This window comes from Canis lupus, chromosome 13 (genome assembly GCF_003254725.2).
Source record: "Canis lupus dingo isolate Sandy chromosome 13, ASM325472v2, whole genome shotgun sequence".
Classification (NCBI taxonomy): Eukaryota; Metazoa; Chordata; class Mammalia; order Carnivora; family Canidae; genus Canis; species Canis lupus.
The window spans coordinates 37,813,102-37,838,843 of record NC_064255.1 but is presented as its reverse complement, the minus strand read 5'-3'; the positions used below and the strand labels follow the sequence as shown (position 1 = coordinate 37,838,843).

General features: G+C 68.0%; 1 protein-coding gene across 29 annotated transcripts in view; it reads left to right on the top strand.

Moving 5' to 3' along the window:
• PLEC (plectin) overlaps positions 1 to 23,716 on the top strand; it is a 54,234-nt gene extending 30,518 nt beyond the window's left edge. For 10 of the 29 annotated variants that reach the window (XM_049093159.1, XM_049093158.1, XM_049093168.1 and 7 more), the window contains 33 exons: positions 508 to 569; positions 799 to 813; positions 925 to 1,014; positions 1,325 to 1,360; positions 1,893 to 1,970; positions 2,052 to 2,144; positions 2,911 to 3,077; positions 3,750 to 3,865; positions 3,943 to 4,049; positions 4,127 to 4,246; positions 4,323 to 4,418; positions 4,599 to 4,726; positions 4,979 to 5,072; positions 5,603 to 5,757; positions 5,845 to 6,154; positions 6,240 to 6,317; positions 6,417 to 6,578; positions 6,713 to 6,817; positions 6,926 to 7,021; positions 7,222 to 7,347; positions 8,303 to 8,455; positions 8,547 to 8,701; positions 8,786 to 8,912; positions 9,014 to 9,197; positions 9,277 to 9,434; positions 9,548 to 9,726; positions 10,751 to 10,889; positions 11,024 to 11,380; positions 11,460 to 11,543; positions 11,714 to 11,818; positions 11,919 to 12,017; positions 12,912 to 16,292; positions 16,393 to 23,716. In XM_049093159.1, coding sequence (XP_048949116.1) covers positions 508 to 569; positions 799 to 813; positions 925 to 1,014; positions 1,325 to 1,360; positions 1,893 to 1,970; positions 2,052 to 2,144; positions 2,911 to 3,077; positions 3,750 to 3,865; positions 3,943 to 4,049; positions 4,127 to 4,246; positions 4,323 to 4,418; positions 4,599 to 4,726; positions 4,979 to 5,072; positions 5,603 to 5,757; positions 5,845 to 6,154; positions 6,240 to 6,317; positions 6,417 to 6,578; positions 6,713 to 6,817; positions 6,926 to 7,021; positions 7,222 to 7,347; positions 8,303 to 8,455; positions 8,547 to 8,701; positions 8,786 to 8,912; positions 9,014 to 9,197; positions 9,277 to 9,434; positions 9,548 to 9,726; positions 10,751 to 10,889; positions 11,024 to 11,380; positions 11,460 to 11,543; positions 11,714 to 11,818; positions 11,919 to 12,017; positions 12,912 to 16,292; positions 16,393 to 22,611 — 13,574 coding nt within the window. In that variant the 3' untranslated portion in view covers positions 22,612 to 23,716. The remainder of the gene's footprint in view (positions 1 to 507; positions 570 to 798; positions 814 to 924; positions 1,015 to 1,324; positions 1,361 to 1,892; positions 1,971 to 2,051; positions 2,145 to 2,910; positions 3,078 to 3,749; positions 3,866 to 3,942; positions 4,050 to 4,126; positions 4,247 to 4,322; positions 4,419 to 4,598; positions 4,727 to 4,978; positions 5,073 to 5,602; positions 5,758 to 5,844; positions 6,155 to 6,239; positions 6,318 to 6,416; positions 6,579 to 6,712; positions 6,818 to 6,925; positions 7,022 to 7,221; positions 7,348 to 8,302; positions 8,456 to 8,546; positions 8,702 to 8,785; positions 8,913 to 9,013; positions 9,198 to 9,276; positions 9,435 to 9,547; positions 9,727 to 10,750; positions 10,890 to 11,023; positions 11,381 to 11,459; positions 11,544 to 11,713; positions 11,819 to 11,918; positions 12,018 to 12,911; positions 16,293 to 16,392) is intronic. The other 19 variants (XM_049093160.1, XM_049093169.1, XM_049093172.1 and 16 more) reach the window with 3 other exon arrangements.
• The last annotated feature ends 2,026 nt before the right edge of the window (positions 23,717 to 25,742 follow it).

Sequence of the window (25,742 nt, the reverse complement as noted above, 5' to 3'; positions counted from 1 at the left end):
GGAGCGCCCAGTTCCTGCCGCGCCGCAGGAAGCTGCAGGAAGCCTGGCACGGACTGGGGACCCTGGAGGGGCCGAGAGTAGGGAGCAGGCTGAGGCCCAGGTGCAGAGCTGGGGGAGGGGTGGCCCTGGGCAAGGCTGGCGCCAGCCCCAACTATAGGGCTGCTTGGGTGGGACGCCCACTGCCCTGTTGGGGGGTCTGCCTTCCCCTCGGCCACCCTGGCCGGTCCTGGGTCCAGGCTGGGAACCTTCTGCCCAGGTCTCCGGAGGTGGCGCGTGTGGGGTGGGGCCGGCCAGGACTTGCCCTCTGGGCTCTCGGGGCGCCTCCAGCTCCGGACCCTCCCATCTCCACAGGGACTCGACGGCGCCCCCAGCCCCCCCCGCGGCCTCCTGTGGGTGCTCTGGAGGCTGCAGGTCGTCGGGGGCTGCCCCCGCCGTGTCTGCCTGGCAGTCACCCCGGCCCCTGCGGGTCCTCCCGGGCCCCGGGTAACCTGGCTTTGTCTCCCCCAGATGAACGGGATCGTGTGCAGAAGAAAACCTTCACCAAGTGGGTGAACAAACACCTCATCAAGGTTGGTGGTGCGCGTGTGCGTGGCCGCAGGCAGAGCCGCGTGGGTGGGGGTGAAGGGGGGTGCCCCGGCCCCGCGCCAGAGCAAGGGCTGCCCACTGCTGGCCTGGGGCTCAGCTCTCCTCTCTGAAACCTGTTCTTTTCTCTTCTCCCTGCCTCCTCACGCTGCTCCTGTCTCTTCTTCCCTTCTTCTTCCTCCTCCTCCTCTTTCTCGGCCTCCTGCTCTCCCGTAGCACTGGAGGGCAGAGGTAGGTGCTCCGTGGACGTGGGATATGTGGTGGGGTCTGTGCCCGCCCCCGGCCAGGGCCCGTGGGTGGCCGTGGGGGCTGCGCCGCAGCCCAGTACCTCTGTCCCCACAGGCCCAGAGACACATCAGTGACCTGTATGAAGACCTCCGCGATGGCCACAACCTCATCTCCCTGCTGGAGGTGCTCTCGGGGGACAGCCTGGTGCGTGTGCCCGCCCACCTGCCCCCTCTGGGGCCCCGCCTGCCTTTCACCTGGACACCCCCGCCTGCCTTCCTGCACTGGGGCCTTTCCCACACGCCCACTCCGCGTCCAGCCTGGCCTAGGCCCCTGGAGTGCTGGGCCCAGCCTGGGAGTGGCCCCGACCCCCGTGCGAGGGCTCCCGACCCTCCTGCTCTTCGTGTCAGGCCCTGACCCAGTAACCTCACCCTCTGCTCTGCTTTGGTTTCTCTGCTGCTTGGACTGTGAACCTTGGCCTCTGCCCTTTACCCTATGCCCTGCTCTGGCCGGGCAGCCAAGAGAGCGGGACGTAATCAGGAGCTCGCGCCTGGTGAGTGGTTGCGCGTGCTGGTTGAGGCAGCGCGTGGGCTCCCCGAGACCGGGAGCCCAGCTCACCTGGGGCTGGTGGCCAGTCTGGCTCGGCCCGTGCCTGGCGCTTGGGCAGGTGGCCGGCTGCCTGATGTCCTGCCTGTTGCAGTGCCCGGGGCTGGGCCTGGGACCCAGCGGGGCCGCCACGCCATCCAGGAGGACCCCTCCCCCAGTGCCATTGCCCTCCACCCGCGGCTTCCTGGCTCCTGTCCCCTCCCACCCCTTCCTTCCTCCCTACAGCCTGAGCCTGGCTGCCGGACTTCCAAAGCCCCTGCTGGGCCTGGCCCCTGGGCCAGCGGCCTCCCTTCTCTGGCTGGGGAGGGTGAGGGGAACTGGGGGCATGGGCAGGGCTGCCGCCCACCTGGGGGAAGACCCGCAGTCGGGTTAGCGCAGAGGCCGTGGGGGTTCTGAGGGCAGGCTGGGGCTGCTGCTGGCGGGCGGACGGTGCCCGTGCTCTGGGGGGGGCCGCTGATTGGCTGCGCCTCTTCTCACAGCCCCGGGAGAAGGGCAGGATGCGCTTCCATAAGCTGCAGAACGTTCAGATCGCCCTGGACTACCTCCGACACCGCCAGGTGAGACTGCCCACCTGGCTGCTGGCCCCGACCCCCCTCCCCGGCTGCCCACTGGTACGACTGAGCCTCGTTTGCCCGCAGGTGAAGTTGGTGAACATCAGGAATGATGACATCGCGGATGGCAACCCCAAGCTGACCCTTGGCCTGATCTGGACAATCATCCTGCACTTCCAGGTAGGGCCTCCGGGACTGGCCAGCGTCTGACTGAGTGTGCGGCCCCCGAGCCGGGGCCCCTGGCGTCCTGGCACCGCGGAACCTTCCCGCCAGCCCCGGCCCTGCACAGTCTCCGTGGCCTGAGGGCCCAGGGCTTTTGGGGCCTGCTGTACGGTGCCCTCTGGCCCCAGCTGGGCAGGGCCCGAAGAGCCTCCCTGCAGAGGAATGCGTCCTCTGTGTGCTGCAGCCTCCCGCCCTGGGAGGACTGGGGAGAAGCGTGCTGTGCACCGGCTGACTCACCCGTTGCCTGCTCTGTCCGCACAGGAAGCCACAAATCTAAGAGCTGAGCAGGCAGGGAGGCTGGCTGGCACGGCAGCTGAGTCACATAGGCTGGCAGGCCGACAGACAGACAGGCTGCCAGCCATCCCGGGCCCCTCCTGCAGCTAGAGAGGGGCTGGTGTACCCCCCCCCCCCCCATGGTGGCCTTTCCGAGGCCTGGGGCTGCTGGGCCAGCTCGGGGGCCCTCAGCTGCTCCCTGTGGCCCAGCCCCCCTCGACTCAGGGAGGCGTCCGGGTACCCACCACGTGAGGGTAGCATGGACAGGGGGCCCTGACCTGCACCGCAGCGCCGAGACGTGGGTCCCCGTGACACCCCTGACGTGGGAGGGACCCCGGGAGGCCTCACTGTGCCTCGGCTGCCTGACAGCTCCCGTGTACTTCAACGGGAGGCCATGGGTGGCGGCAGGGCCCGCGGCCGCAGCTGAGCACGTGCCCACTGCGCGGGGCAGATCTCGGACATCCAGGTGAGCGGGCAGTCAGAGGACATGACGGCCAAGGAGAAGCTCCTGCTGTGGTCACAGCGCATGGTGGAGGGCTACCAGGGCCTGCGCTGTGACAACTTCACTTCCAGCTGGCGTGACGGTCGCCTCTTCAACGCCATCATTCACCGGCACAGGTACATGAGCTGTCCTCTCCCCGCCCCCCCGGGGCTTGGGGCAATCCAAACAGGTCAGGGCCGGGCCGGTGGCAGGAGGTGCATCTGCCACAGACTGGAACCCGCTGCCCAGGGGATGGGTGCCAGCCCCAGCCCACCCCGCAGGTAGGGTGCTGGCAGGCCTAGCCCCACCCACGTCCCTCCCTCCTCGGCCCGGGGCCTTTCCAGAAGTTTCGGTGGCTTCTTTGAAGCAGGATGGCCCGTGGGCGAGTGGTTCTCAGAGCCGGGAGTCTCAGGCTCCACGTGGCCGCCCCAGAAGGGGCCAGGGAGCCCAGACCACGGGGGGAATGGCCCTCAGTGGACCTCTGCTCCCACCCAGGGCCCGGGGCCTGGTGGACAGGGCAGCCACAGGACCCCTGGGCCGACTGGTACCCTCTGCTTGGTGTGTCCCCCCGTGTCTCTGCCCACTGTAGGCCCCTTGAGCCCCCGGGGGCGAGGCCCAAAGTTCACAGCGTCCTACACGGGGCCACATAGGTGGGCAGTACTGGGCACTAGTGGGCGGGTGCTGTAGTTTTCAGGGTGAGCGTGGGGTCGGGGTTCCCTGTTTGCAGGTGGAGGACTCTGTCCCTCTGTGCCCATCTGTGCTGACCTACCGTGGGTGCCTCAGTGTCCCACCCGCCCCTTTGCCCACAGGCCCATGCTCATCGACATGAGCAAGGTGTATCGTCAGACCAACCTGGAGAACCTAGACCAGGCCTTCTCCGTGGCAGAGCGGGACCTGGGCGTGACCCGGCTCCTGGACCCTGAGGGTGCGTGCCCCTCCCCCTGCCCCCTGTCACCCCCGTGCAGCCTCCACCCCCTGCTGACACCCGCCCCTCCCACACAGATGTGGATGTCCCTCAGCCTGACGAGAAGTCCATCATCACCTACGTCTCCTCCTTGTACGACGCGATGCCCCGAGTACCTGACGTGCAGGATGGGGTGAAGGCCAACGTGCGTGCCGGCCGGGTGGGCTGGTGGGGGTGGGCTGGGCGGCCCATGGTCCCTCACGGCCTCTCGCTCGCCCCCAGGAGCTGCAGCTGCGCTGGCAGGAGTACCGGGAGCTGGTGGTGCTGCTGCTGCAGTGGATGCGGCACCACACTGCCGCCTTCGAGGAGCACAGGTTCCCGTCCAGCTTTGAAGAGATAGAGGTAGGCCTGGTCCCTCGCCCGGGTCCCCTGCCCCCCGCAGGGCCCAGGAGGGCTGCTGACACTGTCTCCTACACAGATTTTGTGGTGCCAGTTCTTGAAATTTAAGGAGACGGAGCTTCCGGCCAAGGAGGCAGACAAGAACCGGTCCAAGGGCATCTACCAGTCCCTGGAGGTGAGTGGGTGACCTAGAGGTGAGGGCAGCGGGAGCACCCGGGGCTGAGTGAGGCCGTCCAAGGGGCTGGGCCCAGGGACCTGAAGGCCGGCATGGCCTCCTTGCTGAGGTTCTGGGACCAGGGCTGGGGTGGTGGTGGCTGGGTGGCTGGGCACCCCCCGACTTGGCGCCTGCCCACAGGGTGCGGTGCAAGCAGGCCAGCTCAAGGTGCCCCCCGGCTACCACCCCCTGGATGTGGAGAAGGAGTGGGGCAAGCTGCATGTGGCCATCCTAGATCGGGAGAAGCAGCTCCGGAGCGAATTTGAGAGGTGGGCGGGTGTGAGGGTGGGGGAGGCAGCTGTGGGTGGGGCCCCAGGGCAGCGGGAAGCCACCGGGGGGTGAGTCACTGCTAGAGGAGGAAACCACCCCCCGGGCTGGGAATCCCACAGAGGGGCCGGCTCGACTGCGGGCCGCAGGCCGGCAGGGAGGCCCGGGCAGGCGGCGAGGCCCGTATTCTGGAGCCACAAGCCTGGCGGGCAGACCCCACTCACGGCGGCTCCCGGGGGCCCTGTGAGCTGCAGGCTGGAGTGTCTTCAGCGCATCGTGAGCAAACTGCAGATGGAGGCTGGGCTGTGTGAGGAGCAGCTGAACCACGCCGACGCCCTGCTTCAGTCGGTGAGGGGAGGGGCGTGCAGGGCTCTGGGAGGCGGGAAGGGGGAAGGGGGGAAGGGGGGGGGGAGGAGGCGGGAAAGCCGGAGCCTGCCACGCCCTGTGGCCAGTGGGTGGAGAGCGGACCTAGCTCCACTCCTGGTGTGCTGCCAACTCTGATTGCTCCCTTTGGGCGGAGCTGGTGTCTGGGCACCAGGCAGGACAGCGGCGTAGCCAGGTCCAGGCCTGCCGGAGAGGCTCGTGGCCAGGGGAGGTGGTGGGGAGGCCCCAGGTCCACGGCGCCCAGCAGGAGCTTGTGGAAGGACCAGCTTGGTGAAGGGTAGGGCCTGGGAACGGGCACAGGACGGCCTGGGGGGTCTGGCCCCTTGGACCTAGCAGAGCCAGGGGTTCCTCTGGAGAGCCAGGGGCTGGCGGGCTGGCCAGAAGTGCACATCGGGAGCATGTGCAGGGCGGTGGGTGGCAGGTGGGGGCGGGGGGATGTGTCAGGACTGCGGCAGCCTGCCAGCAGGCCCGAAGTTGTGGGCGCCACCCTGCAGGACGTGCGGCTGCTGGCTGCGAGCAAGGCTCCACAGCGGGCGGCCGAGGTGGAGCGGGACCTTGACAAGGCAGATGGCATGATCCGGCTGCTGTTCAACGATGTGCAGACCCTCAAGGATGGGCGGCACCCGCAGGGAGAGCAGATGTACCGCAGGTGGGCCGGGGCCCTTGCTGGGGGCGGGGTCTTCACACAGCCTGGTCTCAGCTCATGCCGCCAACTGCCCCCGCCAACCGCCCCCAGAGTGTACCGCCTGCACGAGCGCTTGGTGGCCATCCGAACCGAGTACAACCTCCGGCTAAAGTCCGGCGTAGCTGCCCCCGTGACCCAGGTGACTATGCAGACCACGCAGAGGCGCCCTGAGCTCGAGGATGCCACGCTGCGCTACCTGCAGGACCTGCTGGCCTGGGTGGAGGAGAACCAGCGCCGGGTGGACAGTGCCGAGTGGGGCGGGGACCTGCCCAGTGTGGAAGCGCAGCTGGGCAGCCACCGTGGCCTGCACCAGTCCATTGACGAGTTCCGGGCCAAGATTGAGCGGGCGCGGGCTGATGAGGTGTGTGTGCACCCCGGGGTGGGCAGTGGCGGGGGGGGGACCTGACCCCGGCCACTGTGAGTTACATACTTTCCGTCTCCTGCAGGGCCAGCTCTCCCCTGCCCCCCGGGGCACCTACAGGGACTGCCTGGGCCGGCTTGACCTGCAGTACGCCAAGCTGCTGGTGAGTGGGGGGCAGGAGGCATGGGGGGGTGGGCAGGCAGGGGGTGGGGGGCTGGGCTCGGGGCTGTGGCCTGCTGACAGAGCTCCTGCCTGCCTGCAGAACTCCTCTAAGGCCCGTCTGCGGTCCCTGGAGAGCCTGCACGGCTTTGTGGCGGCTGCCACCAAGGAGCTGATGTGGCTCAGTGAGAAGGAGGAGGAGGAGGTGGGCTTCGACTGGGGGGAGCACAACTCTAACATGGCCGCCAAGAAGGAGAGCTACTCGGTGAGGCTACCCTGCCCCGTTGGGCCCTGGGCGCTGGCTGGTCCCCCAGCAGGAGCCTTGGGGGTGCATATGGGAGGCTGGTGGGCCTGGCGTGGCCCTGACGCCATCCCTGAGACCCACTGCCTCTGTGTCAGGCTCTGATGCGCGAGCTGGAGGTGAAGGAAAAGAAGATCAAGGAGATTCAGAGCACCGGGGACCGGCTGCTGCGGGAGGGGCACCCTGCCCGGCCTACAGTGGAGGTGGGGGGCCTGGGTCCTCGTGGCTGGGAGGTGGGTGGGCTGTGTGGGACCTCCCTGGGGATCCTAGTGGCTGGATGGGAGCCTGAGAAGGCAACTGTGGGCCCCCAGTCCTTCCAGGCTGCCCTGCAGACCCAGTGGAGCTGGATGCTTCAGCTGTGCTGCTGCATCGAGGCGCACCTGAAAGAGAACACCGCCTACTTCCAGGTGAGAAGGGGGCCCCTCCCTCTCCACAGGTCCAGCCGCAGCATCCCGGGGGCCCCGGACCACTCCTGGGGAGGCAGGGCTCCCTCCCTGTGTCCATCTGCACACGACTAAGCGATTTCTGTGCATCCCGTGGAGCTCGGGTCATAGTGTCTGCAGCATGTGGCCCTGGAGGCCCAGCATGACCGCTCCTTACCTCCTAGTTCTTCTCGGACGTGCGGGAGACTGAGGAACAGCTCCGGAAGCTGCAGGAGATGCTGCGCAGGAAGTATATCTGTGACCGCTCCATCACCGTCACGCGCCTGGAGGACCTGCTACAGGATGCCCAGGTGAGTGGACCGTCTAGGCCTCAGCCGGCCCAGGGCTCTGCAGCTAACGAGAGGTGGGCAGTGAGGCCTGGAGGGATGAGGGCAGGTGGTCGTCAGAGTCCGAGACTGGATGGCAGAGGTGTGGAGGTGGCAGGGCACAGGGCAAGCGGGAAGCTGGGAGAGGCTGTCTCAGCATCCAGGCCACGTGGACGCTCACCAGAGTGACAAGAGGGGCCGGGGGTGCTGGGGGAAAACGACAAGGGTCGGCCAGCGCCGTGGGTAGGGGTGTGGGGGTCCTGCAGTAGAGGCAGGTGGCTGCCGTGAGCTCCTCCATCGCTTGATCCACTGGATCCGCTCAGGGCAAGCAGAGGCCAGGGTCAGCCTCCCCGTCGCTGGCACTGTGGACAGCCCAGTCACATTTTGAGCCTGGTGTCAGGGCAGGCAGGGTCCAAAGGGCTGCGTGGGGCAGAGAGGAGTGCTGGGGTCTCCTGGGCGTGCTGGTGGGGGGCCCCTGTGGGCTGTAGCTGGGGTCAGTGGAGGCCTGAGAGCCATTGTTGGGGAGGCACGGGAGATCCAGGCGGTTTCAGGGTGGACTCTGACCGCAGCTTCCAACAGTTCCTGATGGGGTTTGGCCCCTTGGTTGGGGCTGGACGGGAGGAGGTTGGTGTCCTCAGCAGGAGGGGGGGGTGGAGGGGAGAGGACATTGCAGGACCTGAGTGCGGCTGGGGCTGCTCTCCTGGACGGCAAGGTGTGGGGCCCCAGGACGGGGAGCCCTTAGTCCTGCCCAGGGAGAAAGGAGGCTCCGTGAGGTCTGTCGGGCCAAGCCCCGGGTTGCTGCCTCAGCCACACCTCTTGCTTCCCGGCACCCCAGGGGCTGCAGGGGGGGGTCGCCTCAGTCTTGGGGCAGAGGCCGGGGTGCCTTGCTCATTGCTGGGGCAGGAGCATGGGTCTTCACAGGGCCTCCTCTCCCTGGCAGGATGAGAAGGAGCAGCTGAACGAGTACAGGGCACACCTGTCAGGGCTGGCCAAGCGGGCCAAGGCTGTCGTGCAGCTGAAGCCCCGAGACCAGGCCCAGCCTGTGCGGGGTCTCGTGCCGCTGCAGGCTGTGTGTGACTACAAGCAGGTGGAGGTGAGGCCCGGCCCAGCGGGCCTATGGGTGGGGAGGGATCTGGCTGGGTGGGGCGTAGGCGTGGCCACCCTGTGATGACTCTGTGCTCTAGGTGACTGTGCACAAGGGTGACCAGTACCAGCTGCTGGGCCCCGCACAGCCCGCGCACTGGAAGGTGCTCAGCAGCTCTGGCAGTGAGGCCGCCGTGCCCTCTGTGTGTTTCCTCGTGCCTCCGCCCAACCAGGAGGCCCAGGAGGCCGTCAGCAGGTGGGTGGTCTGGGACACGGCAGCCGGAGTGGGTGGCAGTGGGCCGGGCCCCCCGCAGCACTGACCATGCCGCTGCCCTGCCAGGCTGGAGGCCCAGCACCAGGCCCTGGTCGCGCTGTGGCACCAGCTGCACGTGGACATGAAGAGTCTCCTGGCATGGCAGTGCCTCAGCAGGGACGTGCAGCTCATCCGCTCCTGGTCCTTGGTCACGGTACGACTTACCCACCGGGCCACGCTCGGGGTGGGGGTGGGGTGCCTTCCCGCGGGCCGGGCCCTCCCTTGCCCTCGCTCAGCCCCGAGTGCCGCCCACAGTTCCGGACGCTGAAGCCCGAGGAGCAACGCCAAGCCCTGCGCAGCCTGGAGCTTCACTACCAGGCCTTCCTGCGGGACAGCCAGGATGCTGGGGGCTTTGGGCCTGAGGACCGGCTGCAGGCCGAGCGCGAGTACGGCTCCTGCAGCCGGCACTACCAGCAGCTGCTGCAGAGCGCGGAGCAGGGTAGGCGGAGGGCGGGCACGGTGGGCGGGGGGCCTGGCGGGGGGCTGGGGGGCGGCCCTGTGAGCAGACATGTCCCCAGGTGCACAGGAGGAGTCCCGCTGCCAGCGCTGCATCTCTGAGCTCAAGGACATCCGGCTGCAGCTGGAGGCCTGCGAGACCCGCACCGTGCACCGCCTGCGGCTGCCGCTGGACAAGGAGCCCGCGCGAGAGTGTGCGCAGCGCATCGCCGAGCAGCAGGCATGCACCCGCCCCGCCCCGCTCCCTGCCCCACTCCCTGCCCTCCGCAGCCTTCACCGGGGGCCTGGTGTCGCTCCCCAAGCCAGCTTGTCCCCTACATGCTTTCTCCTCAGAAAGCACAAGCTGAGGTGGAAGGACTAGGCAAGGGTGTCGCCCGGCTCTCTGCGGAGGCCGAGAAGGTCCTGGCCCTGCCCGAGCCGTCACCTGCCGCCCCCACCCTGCGCTCAGAGCTGGAGCTGACCCTGGGCAAGCTGGAGCAGGTCCGCAGCCTGTCTGCCATTTACCTGGAGAAGTGAGTGCGCCTGCGGGGGCCTGGGACGGTTCTGAGCAGATGGGGCTTGACCGCCCAGTGCTGGCTGGGACAGCAGGGTCTGCTGAGGGATCCGGCCAAGACGGCCAAGACGTGGGTGTGACCAGAGGGGTCGGCCCTGCTGTGCTCTGAAGGTGGCACTTCTTGGTGACCAGCCGTGGGGGGAGGAGGGAGGCGCAGCTCGGTGGGACGTCGGGGCCGGGGGCAGGAGAGTGAGGAGGGCAGGCTGAGGAACCCCAGGGTGGAGGTGGCCTTGGCCTGTAGGTTCAGACGAGGGGCTGGGCCGGGGTTGGGGCACTTCTTGGTGGAGGGTGGGGATGAGGAACTGCAGAGGCCTAGCGGCTGAGGTCTTCTCCGGGGCCTGCCCCCATCCCTCGGGCGTGCTTGCTCCTGTGCCCCTGGGAGATGCAGCCCACCCAGGCTCCATCCCCTCAGGCCCCCTGCCACCCACCCACAGGCACCCCTTCTCTCCTTTGCTGCTGATCCCAGCACAGATGTGCACGGGCTCAGACTCTTGGAAGGACGGTGGGCGAGTCTCTGCCCCCTTCCCTCTGTCTCAGCACTGACTGGGGTTCAGGGCCCGTTGTTGTTCTGTAACGTCATCGACATGCCCGACTGTTAGCCGTTCTTTCTCCACAAAAGCAGACGTGTCGTGTCAGGAGACGTGTCGTCAAGCACACATCTGATACAAGGTGTTGCCGCTTATGCGGTCTCAGGTCTGGAAGGCCGAGCGCTCCCCACCGGGCTCTAGGGGCAGCAGCCTGGAGGTCTCTTCTGCCTCCAGGTCTTGGAGCTCGCTATCTCCCTGGACAGCACAGCTGCCTCCAGGACTCAGTCCAGAGCTAAAGTGTCCATGTGTCCCCGAGCTCCCCAGCCACCCTCTCCCCGAGGCCTCTGAAGCCAGTGGGTGCAGCTCAACTGACCACCAGGACTGTGCTTCCACTGCATGGCACTCGGTCCCCGCTCCCCCCAGCCCACCCTGTGCTGAGCCCCATTCTTCCCGCAGGCTCAAGACCATCAGTCTGGTGATCCGCAGCACGCAGGGGGCTGAGGAGGTGCTCAGGGCCCACGAGGAGCAGCTCAAGGAGGCCCAGGCTGTGCCTGCCACCCTTCCGGATCTTGAGGCCACCAAGGCTGCGCTGAAGGTACTGCTGCTGGGCCTGGGCCTCACCGTGAGGGCCAGGGGCACAGGGCAGCATGGGCGGCATGGCGGCCAGAGGCAGGGCCTTGGAACTGAAACCACACCTGCCTCCCTGTTCCCCACACCGCCCCCCTGCAGAAGCTGCGGGTCCAGGCGGAAGCACAGCAGCCCGTGTTTGATGCCCTGCGGGACGAGCTGCGGGGGGCTCAGGAGGTGGGGGAGCGGCTGCAGCGGCAGCACGGCGAGCGGGACGTGGAGGTGGAGCGCTGGCGAGAGCGGGTCGCACCCCTGCTGGAGCGCTGGCAGGCTGCACTGGCCCAGACCGACGTGAGGCAGCGCGAGCTCGAGCAGCTGGGCCGCCAGCTCCGCTACTACCGCGAGAGCGCGGACCCGCTGGGCACCTGGCTGCAGGACGCCAAGCAGCGGCAGGAGCGGATCCAGGCCGTGCCGCTAGCCAACAGCCAGGCCGTGCGGGAGCAGCTGCAGCAGGAGAAGGTGGGTGCGGCCCAGGCCCCGGTGGGAGTGGGTCCGGAGGGGGCGCGCCTTGTGGCCGCTGACCACCCTCCCCTCCCAGGAGCTGCTGGAGGAGATCGAGCGGTATGGCGAGAAGGTGGATGAGTGCCAGCAGCTGGCCAAGCAGTACATTAATGCCATCAAGGTGAGGCTTCCTGGCTTCCTGCTACCTGCACGGAGGCTTGGCCGCCCGAGGAGGTCTTGCTGGGCCCTCCACGGTGCCCCCTAGCCCAGGCCACACCCGCAAGAGCCTGGAGCAGGTTCCAGGGTACAGCGAGGGGAATGTGAAGCTGGCGGCTGTTGTTGTCTTCGCAGGACTACGAGCTTCAACTGGTCACGTATAAGGCGCAGCTGGAGCCAGTGGCCTCCCCAGCCAAGAAGCCCAAGGTCCAGTCCGGGTCTGAGAGCGTCATCCAGGAGGTAGGGCCGGGGGTGCTGCTGCTGGGGCTGGGCGGGGTGCACGGGCCCTGTGGCTCAAGGCAGGCCTGACCCCGGATGCCTCCTTCCCCGTGGCCCCCAGTATGTGGACCTGCGCACGAGGTACAGCGAGCTCACCACGCTTACAAGTCAGTACATCAAGTTCATCCGCGAGACCCTGCGGCGCATGGAGGAGGAGGAGGTATGTTCTGTTGGGGTGGGAGTGCCATCTTCCTGCCTGCCCCGCCCCGGTGCTGCCCTGGGAACCTGAGACCACTCAGGACGACTCGCCCCTCCTTTCCTGCCTGGTGCTGTCAGCACCCTCCCCTGCAGCACGGCCCGCCCCCCCTTGCCATGGCGCTGCACTGCTGTCCCCGTGGTGGCTGGCACCTCCTCTCCTCTGTTGGCACGTGCCCCCTACCAGGCGTCCTCCTGGCTCTCTTGTGTCTGTTCCTCATGGGGGTCCACGTGGTCTCTCCGCTTGGCCACTTGCCATGGAAGGGCTGGGGACAGAGGGTCCCGGAGTGTCTCGGCAGGGCAGGTGGCTCCCTGTCCGTTCCTTCTGCTTCCTGGGTGGATTCGCCGTCTGGCCTACGTGCGGTCTCCTCTCTGCAGGCTTGCAAGCCCTGGGGGCTGCGCTGCTGTCTCACACTGGCTGCCCCGGCTCAGCTCAGGGAGAGGGGCCCTGTGGGCAGAGCCCAGCCAGCAGGTGTTCAGCAGCACTCTGGCAGGGCGGTGTGGTGGGCGCGGCTCGCACGCCCTGCAAACTTCCTGCTTTGCTCTCTCTCTCTCTCCCTGTCCATCTGTCTCCATGGCCTGTCTGCGGGAAGAGGGGAGGATGCCTGGGCCTCCTTCCCCAGGCTGGTGAGCACGGTGGGGCCAGGCTGCGCTCGCTGCCGAGTGCCCTGGGCGGGTGCACGCTGTCTCCCTCGGCCGCGCTGTGACCTCTGTCCTCCCTCGACCCTCCCACCCCCACCCCCGCACCGCGCTGTCGGAGTGAACTGTGGTGGTGGTGCCATGTCCTGTGAGTGCCCGGCGGCCCGCCCTGTGCTCACGGCTCTCTCTGGTTCTCTCCCTCTCTCTGCCGCCGCCGCAGAGGCTGGCTGAGCAGCAGCGGGCAGAGGAGCGGGAACGGCTGGCCGAGGTGGAGGCCGCGCTGGAGAAGCAGCGGCAGTTGGCCGAGGCCCACGCGCAGGCGAAGGCGCAGGCCGAGCGGGAGGCAGAGGAGCTGCAGCGGCGCATGCAGGAGGAGGTGGCACGGCGGGAGGAGGCCGCGGTGGACGCACAGCAGCAGAAGCGGAGCATTCAGGAGGAGCTGCAGCACTTGCGGCAGAGCTCGGAGGCCGAGATCCAGGCCAAGGCCCGGCAGGTGGAGGCCGCAGAACGCAGCCGGGTGCGCATCGAGGAGGAGATCCGCGTGGTCCGCCTGCAGCTGGAGGCCACTGAGCGCCAGCGGGGCGGGGCCGAGGGCGAGCTGCAGGCCCTACGTGCGCGGGCGGAAGAGGCCGAGGCGCAGAAGCGGCAGGCACAGGAGGAGGCGGAGCGCTTGCGGCGGCAGGTGCAGGACGAGAGCCAGCGCAAGCGGCAGGCAGAGGCGGAGCTGGCCCTGCGCGTGAAGGCCGAGGCCGAGGCGGCCCGAGAAAAGCAGCGGGCCCTGCAGGCGCTCGAGGACGTGCGGCTCCAGGCCGAGGAGGCGGAGCGGCGCCTGCGGCAGGCGGAGGCCGACCGGGCCCGCCAGGTGCAGGTGGCCCTGGAGACGGCGCAGCGCAGCGCAGAGGTGGAGCTGCAGAGCAAGCGCGCCTCCTTCGCCGAGAAGACTGCGCAGCTGGAGCGCACGCTGCAGGAAGAGCACGTGGCCGTGGCACAGCTGCGCGAGGAGGCGGAGCGGCGGGCTCAGCAGCAGGAGGAGGCCGAGCGCGCCCGGGAGGAGGCGGAGCAGGAGCTGGAGCGCTGGCGGCTGAAGGCCAACGAGGCACTGCGCCTGCGGCTGCAGGCGGAAGAGGTGGCCCAGCAGAAGAGCCTGGCGCAGGCTGAGGCCGAGAAGCAGAAGGAGGAGGCGGAGCGGGAGGCGCGGCGCCGGGGCAAGGCGGAGGAGCAGGCCGTGCGGCAGCGGGAGCTGGCCGAGCAGGAGCTGGAGAAGCAGCGGCAGCTGGCAGAGGGCACCGCGCAGCAGCGCCTGGTGGCGGAGCAGGAGCTGATCCGGCTGCGGGCCGAGACGGAGCAGGGGGAGCAGCAGCGGCAGCTGTTGGAGGAGGAGCTGGCGCGCCTGCAGCGGGAGGCGGCCGCAGCCACGCACAAGCGCCAGGAGCTGGAAGCCGAGCTGGCCAAGGTGCGGGCTGAGATGGAGGTGCTGCTGGCCAGCAAGGCGCGCGCAGAGGAGGAGTCCCGCTCCACCAGCGAGAAGTCCAAGCAGAGGCTGGAGGCCGAGGCCAGCCGGTTCCGCGAGCTGGCCGAGGAGGCCGCCCGCCTGCGTGCCCTGGCTGAGGAGACCAAGCGGCAGCGGCAGCTGGCCGAGGAGGATGCGGCCCGGCAGCGGGCGGAGGCGGAGAGGGTACTGGCCGAGAAGCTGGCCGCCATCAGCGAGGCCACGCGGCTCAAGACCGAGGCCGAGATCGCCCTCAAGGAGAAGGAGGCGGAGAATGAGCGTCTGCGGCGGCTGGCGGAAGACGAAGCCTTCCAGCGGCGGCGGCTGGAGGAGCAGGCCGCCCAGCACAAGGCGGACATCGAGGAGCGGCTGGCGCAGCTGCGCAAGGCGTCAGAGAACGAGCTGGAGCGGCAGAAGGGGCTGGTGGAGGACACGCTGCGGCAGCGGCGGCAGGTGGAGGAGGAGATCCTGGCCCTGAAGGCGAGCTTCGAGAAGGCAGCTGCCGGCAAGGCGGAGCTGGAGCTGGAGCTCGGGCGCATCCGCAGTAACGCCGAGGACACACTGCGCAGCAAGGAGCAGGCTGAGCTGGAGGCCACGCGGCAGCGGCAGCTGGCGGCTGAGGAGGAGCAGCGGCGCCGCGAGGCCGAGGAGCGCGTGCAAAAGAGCCTGGCTGCTGAGGAGGAGGCCGCGCGGCAGCGCAAGTCTGCCCTGGAGGAGGTGGAGCGGCTCAAGGCCAAGGTGGAGGAGGCCCGGCGCCTGCGTGAGCGAGCGGAGCAGGAGTCGGCTCGGCAGCTACAACTGGCCCAGGAGGCCGCCCAGAAGCGGCTGCAGGCCGAGGAGAAGGCGCACGCCTTCGCCGTGCAGCAGAAGGAACAGGAGCTGCAGCAGACACTCCAGCAGGAGCAGAGCATGCTGGAGCGGCTGCGGGCCGAGGCGGAGGCGGCGCGGCGGGCGGCCGAGGAGGCGGAGGAGGCGCGGGAGCGGGCCGAGAGGGAGGCAGCACAGTCCCGGCGGCAGGTGGAGGAGGCCGAGAGGCTGAAGCAGCTGGCCGAGGAGCAGGCGCAGGCCCAGGCGCAGGCGCAGGCCGCCGCGGAGAAGCTTCGCAAGGAAGCGGAGCAGGAGGCGGTGCGGCGGGCGCAGGCAGAGCAGGCCGCCCTGAAGCAGAAGCAGGTGGCCGACGCCGAGATGGAGAAGCACAAGAAGTTTGCTGAGCAGACTTTGCGGCAGAAGGCGCAGGTGGAGCAGGAGCTGACCACGCTGAGGCTGCAGCTGGAGGAGACCGACCACCAGAAGAGCATCCTGGACGAGGAGCTGCAGCGGCTGAAGGCCGAGGTGACTGAGGCAGCCCGCCAGCGCAACCAGGTGGAGGAGGAGCTCTTCTCTGTGCGCGTGCAGATGGAGGAGCTGAGCAAGCTCAAGGCACGCATCGAGGCGGAGAACCGTGCGCTCATCCTCCGCGACAAGGACAACACTCAGCGCTTCCTGCAGGAGGAGGCCGAGAAGATGAAACAGGTGGCAGAGGAGGCCGCCCGGCTGAGCGTGGCCGCCCAGGAGGCAGCCCGGCTGCGGCAGCTGGCCGAGGAGGACCTGGCACAGCAGCGGGCCCTGGCGGAGAAGATGCTCAAAGAAAAGATGCAGGCGGTGCAGGAGGCCACTCGCCTCAAGGCCGAGGCGGAGCTGCTGCAGCAGCAGAAAGAGCTGGCGCAGGAGCAGGCCCGACAGCTGCAGGAGGATAAGGAGCAGATGGCCCAGCAGCTGGCTCAGGAGACGCAGGGTTTCCAGCGGACGCTGGAGGCGGAGCGGCAGCGACAGCTGGAGATGAGCGCCGAGGCTGAGCGCCTCAAGCTTCGTGTGGCCGAGATGAGCCGGGCCCAGGCCCGCGCCGAGGAGGACGCCCAGCGCTTCCGCAAACAGGCCGAGGAGATCGGTGAGAAGCTGCACCGCACAGAGCTCGCCACGCAGGAGAAGGTGACACTGGTACACACTCTCGAGATTCAGCGGCAGCAGAGCGACCATGACGCCGAGCGCCTACGGGCGGCTATCACCGAGCTGGAGCGTGAGAAGGAGAAGCTCCAGGAGGAGGCCACGTTGCTGCAGCAGAAGTCTGAGGAGGTACCGGCCATCCCTCCACATGCACGTGGGTGGGCCCTGGGTGGAGGCCCGCTCTCGAGGGTCCCCTGATGTCCCTGACTGTCCCCTCCCCTCTTTCTAGATGCAGGTGGTGCAGCAGGAGCAGCTGCTGCAGGAGACGCGGGCCCTGCAGGAGAGCTTCCTGTCAGAGAAGGACCGCCTGCTGCAGCGGGAGCGCTTCATCGAGCAGGAGAAGGCCAAGCTGGAGCAGCTCTTCCGGGACGAGGTGGCCAAGGCGCAGAAATTGCGTGAGGAGCAGCAGCGGCAGCAGCAGCAGATGGAGCAGGAGCGGGAGCAGCTGGTGGCCAGCATGGAGGAGGCCCGGCAGTGCCAGCGTGAGGCCGAGGAGGGCGTGCGCCGCAAGCAGGAGGAGCTGCAGCTTCTCGAGCAGCAGCGGCAGCAGCAGGAGCGACTGCTGGCCGAGGAGAACCAGCGGCTGCGCGAGCGGCTACAGCGCCTGGAGGAGGAGCACCGGGCCGCCTTGGCGCATTCGGAGGAGATCGCCGCCTCGCAGGCCGCGGCTGCCAAAGCCCTGCCCAACGGCCGGGATGCGCCCGACGGCCCAGCCGTGGAGGCAGAGCCTGAGCACATGTTCGATGGCCTTCGGCGGAAGGTGCCAGCCCAGCGGCTGCAGGAGGTGGGCATCCTGAGCGCAGAGGAGCTGCAGCGGCTGGCCCAGGGCCGCACGACAGTGGCCGAGCTTGCTCAGCGGGAGGACGTGTGCCAGTACCTGCAGGGCCGCGGTGGCATCGCCGGGCTGCTGCTCAAACCGGCCAACGAGAAGCTGAGTATCTATGCGGCCCTCCGGAGGCAGCTGCTGAGCCCAGGCACGGCGCTCATCCTGCTGGAGGCACAGGCGGCCACTGGCTTCCTCCTGGACCCCGTGCAGAACCGACGGCTGACTGTCAACGAGGCTGTGAAGGAAGGCGTGGTGGGGCCCGAGCTGCACCACAAGCTGCTGTCGGCCGAGCGCGCCGTCACCGGCTACAAGGACCCCTACACCGGTGAGCAGATCTCGCTCTTCCAGGCCATGCAGAAGGAGCTCATCGTGCGCGACCACGGCATCCGCCTGCTGGAGGCCCAGATCGCCACGGGCGGCATCATCGACCCGGTACACAGCCACCGGCTGCCCGTGGACGTGGCCTACCAGCGCGGCTACTTCGACGAGGAGATGAACCGCGTGCTGGCCGACCCGAGCGACGACACCAAGGGCTTCTTCGACCCCAACACGCACGAGAACCTCACGTATCTGCAGCTGCTGGAGCGCTGCGTGCTCGACCCCGAGACAGGCCTGCGCCTGCTGCCCCTCACGGACCAGGCCGCCAGGGGCGGTGAGCTGGTCTACACCGACTCCGAGGCCCGGGATGTGTTCGAGAAAGCCACTGTGTCTGCACCGTTCGGGAAGTTCCAGGGCAGGACGGTGACCATCTGGGAGCTCATCAACTCCGAGTACTTCACGACGGAGCAGCGGCGGGATCTGCTGAGGCAGTTCCGCATGGGCAAGGTCACCGTGGAGAAGATCATCAAGATCGTCATCACGGTGGTGGAGGAACACGAGCAGAAAGGCCAGCTCTGCTTCGAGGGCCTGCGCGCCCTCGTACCCGCCGCCGAGCTGCTCGAGAGCGGGGTCATAGACCACAACCTCTACCGCCAGCTGCAGCGGGGCGAGCGCTCTGTGCGAGAGGTGGCCGAGGTGGACGCCGTGCGGCGGGCCCTGCGGGGCACCAGCGTCATTGCAGGGGTGTGGCTGGAGGAGACAGGACAGAGGCTGAGCATCTACGAAGCCCTGAAGAAGGATCTCCTGCCTCCAGAGGTAGCAGTGGCTCTCCTGGAGGCCCAGGCCGGCACTGGCCACATCATTGACCCCGCCACGAGCGCCCGGCTCACCGTGGACGAGGCGGTGCGTGCTGGCCTGGTGGGGCCCGAGCTGCATGAGAAGCTGCTGTCGGCCGAGAAGGCCGTGACGGGCTACAAGGACCCGTACTCGGGGCAGAGTGTTTCTCTCTTCCAGGCCCTGAAGAAGGGCCTCATCCCCAGGGAGCAGGGCCTGCGTCTGCTTGATGCCCAGTTGTCCACGGGTGGCATCGTTGACCCAAGCAAGAGCCACCGCGTGCCCATGGACGTGGCCTACGCCCGGGGCTACCTGGACCAGGAGACCAGCCGAGCCCTGTCGGCGCCCCAAGACGAAGCCAAGACCTACCACGACCCCAGCACGCAGGAGCCCGTCACCTACGGCCAGCTCCAGCAGCAATGCCGGCCCGACCCGCTGACGGGGCTGAGCCTGCTGCCGCTCTCGGAACAGGCCGCTCAGGCCCGGCGGGAGGGGCTCTACTCCGAGCTGCAGGCCCGTGAGACCTTTCAGAAGACCCCCGTGGAGGTCCCCGTGGGCAGCTTCAAGGGCAGGACGGTGACGGTGTGGGAGCTCCTGAGCTCCGAGTACTTCACGACTGAGCAGAGACAGGAGCTGCTGCGGCAGTTCCGCACGGGTACCGTCACCGTGGAGAAGATCATCAAGATCGTCATCACCATTGTGGAGGAGGTGGAGACTGTGCGGCAAGAGAGGCTGTCGTTCAGTGGCCTCCGTGCCCCGGTGCCAGCCAGCGAGCTCCTGGCCTCTGGGGTCCTCAGCAGGACCCAATTCGAGCAGCTCAAGGATGGCAAGACGTCGGTGAAAGACCTATCAGAGCTGAGCTCCGTGCGGACGCTGCTCCAGGGCAGCGGCTGCCTGGCCGGCATCTACCTGGAGGAATCCAAGGAGAAGGTGACCATCTACGAGGCCATGCGGCGGGGCCTGCTCAGGCCCAGCACGGCCACTCTCCTGCTCGAGGCGCAGGCGGCCACGGGCTTCCTCATCGACCCCGTGCGCAACCAGCGCTTGTACGTCCATGAGGCTGTGAAGGCGGGTGTGGTGGGGCCCGAGCTGCACGAGAAGCTGCTGTCGGCCGAGAAGGCCGTGACCGGCTACAAGGACCCGTATTCGGGCAGCACCATCTCGCTCTTCCAGGCCATGAAGAAGGGCCTGGTCCTTCGGGAGCATGGCATCCGCCTGCTGGAGGCCCAGATCGCCACGGGCGGCATCATCGACCCGGTGCACAGCCACCGGCTGCCCGTGGACGTGGCCTACCAGCGCGGCTACTTCGACGAGGAGATGAACCGCGTGCTGGCCGACCCGAGCGACGACACCAAGGGCTTCTTCGACCCCAACACGCATGAGAACCTCACGTACCTGCAGCTGCTGGAGCGCTGTGTGGAGGACCCCGAGACGGGCCTTCGCCTGCTGCCCCTGAAAGGCGCCGAGAAGACGGAGGTGGTGGAGTCCACGCAGGTGTACACGGAGGAGGAGACCCGCAGGGCATTCAAGGAGACGCAGATCGACATCCCTGGCAGCGCCGGCCGCAGCGGCTCCACTATGTCCCTGTGGGAGGTGATGCAGTCGGACCTGATCCCGGAGGAGCAGCGGACCCGGCTCATGGCGGACTTCCAGGCCGGCCGCGTGACTAAGGAGCGCATGATCATCATCATCATCGAGATCATCGAGAAGACCGAGATCGTGCGCCAGCAGAACCTGGCCTCCTATGACTACGTCCGGCGTCGTCTCACTGCCGAGGACCTGTACGAGGCCCGGATCATCTCCCGCGAGACCTACAGCTTCCTCCGGGAGGGGACCAAGAGCCTCCGACAGGTGCTTGAGGAGGAAGAGGCCTCACGCTACCTCTACGGCACGGGCTGCGTGGCCGGCGTCTACCTGCCGGGCTCCAGGCAGACACTCACCATCTACCAGGCCCTCAAGAAGGGGCTGCTGAACGCCGAGGTGGCCCGCTTCCTGCTGGAGGCGCAGGCGGCCACGGGCTTCCTCCTGGAGCCCGTGAAGGGCGAGCGGCTGACTGTGGACGAGGCCGTGCGCAAAGGCCTGGTGGGCCCCGAGCTGCATGACCGGCTGCTCTCAGCGGAGCGGGCCGTGACCGGCTACCGCGACCCCTACACCGAGCAGACCATCTCCCTCTTCCAGGCCATGAAGAAGGACCTGATCCCCACCGACGAGGCCCTGCGGCTGCTAGATGCCCAGCTGGCCACGGGCGGCATCGTGGACCCGCACCTGGGCTTCCACCTCCCCTTGGAGGTGGCCTACCAGCGTGGCTACCTCAACAAAGACACGCACGACCAGCTCTCCGAGCCCAGCGAGGTGCGCAGCTACCTGGATCCGTCCACGGACGAGCGCCTCAGCTACACGCAGCTGCTCCGGCGGTGCCGCCGCCACGAGACCAGCGGCCAGATGCTCCTGCCTCTCTCGGACGCCCGCAAGCTGACCTTCCGCGGGCTGCGCAAGCAGATCACGGTGGAGGAGCTGGTGCGTTCGCAGGTCCTGGACGAGGCCACCGCGCTGCAGCTGCAGGAGGGCCTGACGTCGGTGGAGGAGGTCACCAAGAACCTGCAGAAGTTCCTCGAGGGCACGAGCTGCATTGCGGGCGTCTTCGTGGATGCCACCAAGGAGCGGCTGTCGGTGTACCAGGCCATGAAGAAGGGCATCATCCGCCCTGGCACGGCCTTCGAGCTCCTGGAGGCGCAGGCGGCCACTGGCTACGTCATCGACCCCATCAAGGGGCTGAAGCTGACCGTGGAGGAGGCCGTGCGCATGGGCATCGTGGGTCCCGAGTTCAAGGACAAGCTGCTGTCGGCCGAGCGCGCCGTCATTGGCTACAAGGACCCCTACTCTGGGAAGCTCATCTCCCTGTTCCAGGCCATGAAGAAGGGCCTCATCCTGAAGGACCACGGCATCCGCCTCTTGGAGGCCCAGATTGCCACGGGCGGCATCATCGACCCCGAGGAGAGCCACCGGTTGCCTGTGGAGGTGGCCTACAAGCGCGGCCTCTTTGATGAGGAGATGAACGAGATCCTGACTGACCCGAGCGATGACACCAAGGGCTTCTTCGACCCCAACACGGAGGAGAACCTCACGTACCTGCAGCTGATGGAGCGCTGCATCACGGACCCCCAGACGGGCTTGTGCCTGCTGCCCCTGAAGGAGAAGAAGCGGGAGCGGAAGACGTCCTCCAAGTCATCGGTGCGCAAGCGCCGCGTGGTGATCGTGGATCCCGAGACAGGCAAGGAGATGTCCGTGTACGAGGCGTACCGCAAGGGCCTCATCGACCACCAGACGTACCTGGAGCTATCCGAGCAGGAGTGCGAGTGGGAAGAGATCACCATCTCGTCCTCGGACGGCGTGGTCAAGTCCATGATCATCGACCGCCGCTCAGGCCGCCAGTACGACATCGACGAGGCCATCGCCAGGAACCTCATCGACCGCTCAGCACTGGACCAGTACCGCGCGGGCACGCTCTCCATCACGGAGTTCGCGGACATGCTGTCAGGCAACGCTGGCGGCTTCCGCTCCCGTTCCTCTTCCGTGGGCTCCTCCTCCTCCTACCCCATCAGCCCCGCCACCTCCAGGACCCAGGCGGCCTCCTGGTCAGACCCCACCGAGGAGACGGGCCCCGTGGCCGGCATCCTGGACACGGAAACGCTGGAGAAGGTGTCCATCACGGAGGCCATGCGCCGCAACCTGGTGGACAACATCACCGGGCAGCGGCTGCTGGAGGCCCAGGCCTGCACGGGCGGCATCATCGACCCCAGCAGCGGTGAACGCTTCCCCGTCACGGACGCCGTCAGCCGGGGCTTGGTGGACAAGATCATGGTGGACCGCATCAACCTGGCGCAGAAGGCCTTCTGCGGCTTCGAGGACCCGCGCACCAAGACCAAGATGTCGGCTGCACAGGCCCTGAAGAAGGGCTGGCTGTACTATGAGGCGGGCCAGCGCTTCCTGGAGGCGCAGTACCTGACGGGCGGCCTCATCGAGCCCGACGTGCCGGGCCGCGTGCCCCTCGACGAGGCCCTGCAGCGGGGCATGGTGGACGCCCGCACAGCCCAGAAGCTGCGGGACGTCGGCGCCTACTCCAAGTACCTCACCTGCCCCAAGACCAAGCTCAAGATCTCGTACAAGGACGCGCTGGACCGCAGCATGGTGGAGGAGGGCACGGGGCTGCGGCTGCTGGAGGCCGCCGCCCAGTCCAGCAAGGGCTACTACAGCCCCTACAGCGTCAGCGGCTCCGGCTCGGCCGCCGGCTCGCGCTCCGGCTCGCGCACGGGCTCCCGGGCTGGCTCCCGCCGGGGCAGCTTCGACGCCACCGGCTCCGGTTTCTCCATGACCTTCTCCTCGTCCTCCTACTCTTCCTCAGGCTACGGCCGCCGCTACGCCTCAGGGCCCGTGTCCTCCCTGGGGGGCCCCGAGTCCGCGGCGGCCTGACCCACTGCCCGCACCCCGCCCTCCCGCTCTGCATGTGGCCCGGCTCCCCGCTCAGGCGTTGGGGTCTTTAACGTTTAAAGGTGTCTTCCTCCCAAGCGGTGCCTAAAGTTTAACCAAAAAGAAAAAAAACCAGACTAATGTATGAATATTAAGCTGCTGTCCAGACGGCCCGTGTCCCGGGGGATTCATCCCTCAGGCCTTCCTGCTCCTGTCTACCTGCCACTCACCACAGCCAGGTGCCTTGGAGGGTCCTGAGCCAGGCCCCCAGCCCAGCCCGCCGGTCTCTCCAGGGAGGGTTTTGTCCGGGCAGGGTCCCCGCAGCCCTACTCTCCGGGCTCACGGACGCCCAACCGCCCGTCCCAACCGCCCGGGGACATGGGGCTTGGCGCCGGGGCCAGCAGGGCCCTCAGGACCAGCTTTCCTCCCCCTGTTTCCAGGACTGACTTCCTCGCTCAGCGGGCCTGCTGGGGGGTGGGGCGCTGGGTCCGCATCTCTTCCGGCCTGCCCGGAGGAGCCCCTGCCCCACAGGAAGATGAGGGTCCAGTCTACAGAACCAGCTGGCCCTGCTGGGCCTCCCCTGTGCCTGGCTCCTGCCTGGCCCCACGCCCCAGCCCGTGACACTCTCCCAAGACCCCAGGCCTCTGGCTTCAGCCTTCCAGCCTCAGCCCCCTAGTAAGTGCCTTCAGTGTCCTCCCTCCCACCCCAGGCCCCGAGGACCCAGATCTGGGGTGGGAGGGAGGCCCTCCTGGTGAAAGACTCGCCACGGGCCCAGCTCCCGGGCACGCCAGCCCCCGGGTTGGGCTGGGTACGGCTGGGGCTTCTGCAGGGCTCTGCTCCCCTGCGGCGCCCCCGGGTGCTTCCTGCCTGTCTCTGGCGGGAGCCTTACCCTTCGTCTGGCGCCGGGACAGGCAGCCCAGCCCAGGGCCACCCCTCCCGTTCCACCTTGGTGGCTTCCACCCCTGCCTCCACCCTCTGAGCTTTGCATGTCCCACTAACCCAGGCAGGCGGCGGGTGGAGGCGCCAGGCTTCCGGCAGCCTCCATGAACACTAACCCGACCATGGGTGGGCCTGCAGCGCTCACCCCAATAAAAGCAATTCCAACCTCTGTGGTCCTACGTGGCTTTTCTGTCCTGGGGCCCCGTGTGTGCTGGGGTGGGGGGGTCCCGTGCCGTAGGCCCCGAGCGTGGCCGGGGCAGAGGAGCAGGGCCCGGCCCAACACAAACCCACCCGAGCAGAGGCCAGGTGGCCCGCTCCCCCGCCCCCTGGGCCCGCAGGACTCCGTTCTCCGCTAGCACTTCTGTCCCAGGGGGTCTGCATGCTCTCAGGTCAGCTAACATGGGCTGCCCCCAGCACCCCCACCCCGCAGCCCCTCTGGGAGGACACACTTGAGAGCCGCAGCAGCTGGGCGGCGGGGGCATAGCCTCCTCCCTTCCGGCCCCCAAGTCCACGCCGTGCCCCTCGCATCTGGTTGGTGCCAGCCTCCAGGGATCTTTCTGGGAAAACCTCCAAGAGCAAGAGCAGCGCCCCTGAGCCATGGGGCCGGAGGCCACAACTGATGCTTTCCTGCCCGCTTTGCCCTGGGTGAGGGCCGCCGACCGAGACCCCGGTCCTTGGGCGTCTGAATCCGGGTTCCCGGCTCCTTGTCTGGCTCTGCCCTTTGGCCCCGCTTCCGTTTACAACAGGGCGTGGGGATAAACGCCCAGTCGCCGTGTCCCGGCCAGGTGGCAGCCACAGTGAGCCCCCTGTCGCAGGTCCCTGGCCGCCGGCTCTCTGGCGCTGCTGCTCCTCCTGGGCGCTGCTGCTCCTCCTGGGCCTGATGGTCTCACACGGCCCCCGGTGCAGTCCTGGGAAGCGCACATGCCCCAGTGGGCCCCGGTGAGCGTGCTGGGTGGGCCGCAGCTTCCACCCCTGGTTCCCAGACCCAGGTCCCCCCTCCTGGGGCCACTGAGGCAAGAAACCAGCCCCATCCTGAGGGACGGCACTGCCCGGCCAGCAGCGTCTGTGGGGTCCTGGTCCAGGCGCCCAGGCCACGTCGGCAGTGGGACCCAGGCAGGCCGAGCCCAAAGCGCCTGGAGCACAGGTGGCCTGAAGGTGACTGTCGGCCGGGCCACCTCACCCAGCAGCAGCCCCACAGCTTCTGCAGGGACCTGGTCGTTGGATTAAAAGGGCAGACGGTGCGCAGCAGCCTTGCTGACCCCTGCGGTTGCAACCGGGAGGCTATATTTTATATTTATGAGGCTGCGGGGCCTGGGAGGAGCTGGATCAGCCCGCAGCGACCCTGACCCGCGTGCCCCCGTAGAGACCCGTGTCCAAGCACGCTCACCCTCTGAGGTCCTGAGGTCAGGACTCGGCGCACAGATGGGGCTACGGCTCACCCCGCTCTTGGCCCGGAGAGCCGTGCCCTTGGGTGCGGCCTGCGTGGCAGCCACGCTGACGTCACCCACCTGCTACCAGAGAGCAGCCTGGGCCCAGTGGCCCACGGGCACTGGGAGCACAGTACACTTCCCAGGCCGCACCCCACCCCGGCCGTCAGGTCCGTTCCCCAGACGCAGAGCCTGTGGTGGTCGCTCGGGTGCGTCTGGCTTATGGAAGTCGTGCTGTCGGGGGCTGTGAGGACGGCCGGGCCAGGGCCCGTGTCCAGCTGTGGGCTGCCCATAGCTGGTACCACGGCCACCTCCCAGCCATTCATTCACTTGAGAGTGAGCACGAGCAGGCCGAGGAGCAGAGGGAGACGCCGCCACCCCGCTGAGCAGGGAGCCCGAAGCGGGACTCAATCCCGGGACCCCGGGGTCATGACCTGAGCTGCAGGCAGGCGCTTCACCCACGGAGCCCCCCAGGCGCCCCCAGGATTTCACCTGAGAGGTTGCTTCTCCAGCGACAGGGACCTGAGCTGCGACCCTCCGCATTGGTCATTGGCCAGTGGCTGCCCCGGGTGAGCACGCCGATCCCGTGAGGGGGTCTGAGGACGGCCGGCAGCGTCTGCGTTAACGGTGACAACAGCAGCGACGCGATAGGCCTCGGCGTCCGGCAAACGCCTCCCACCATAAGGTTCCCAGGTAAATCCTAACGAATATGTCCTCAGATACCTGAGGTCACAAAACAGAGAAGGAGATTCCCCGGGGGGTGGGGGG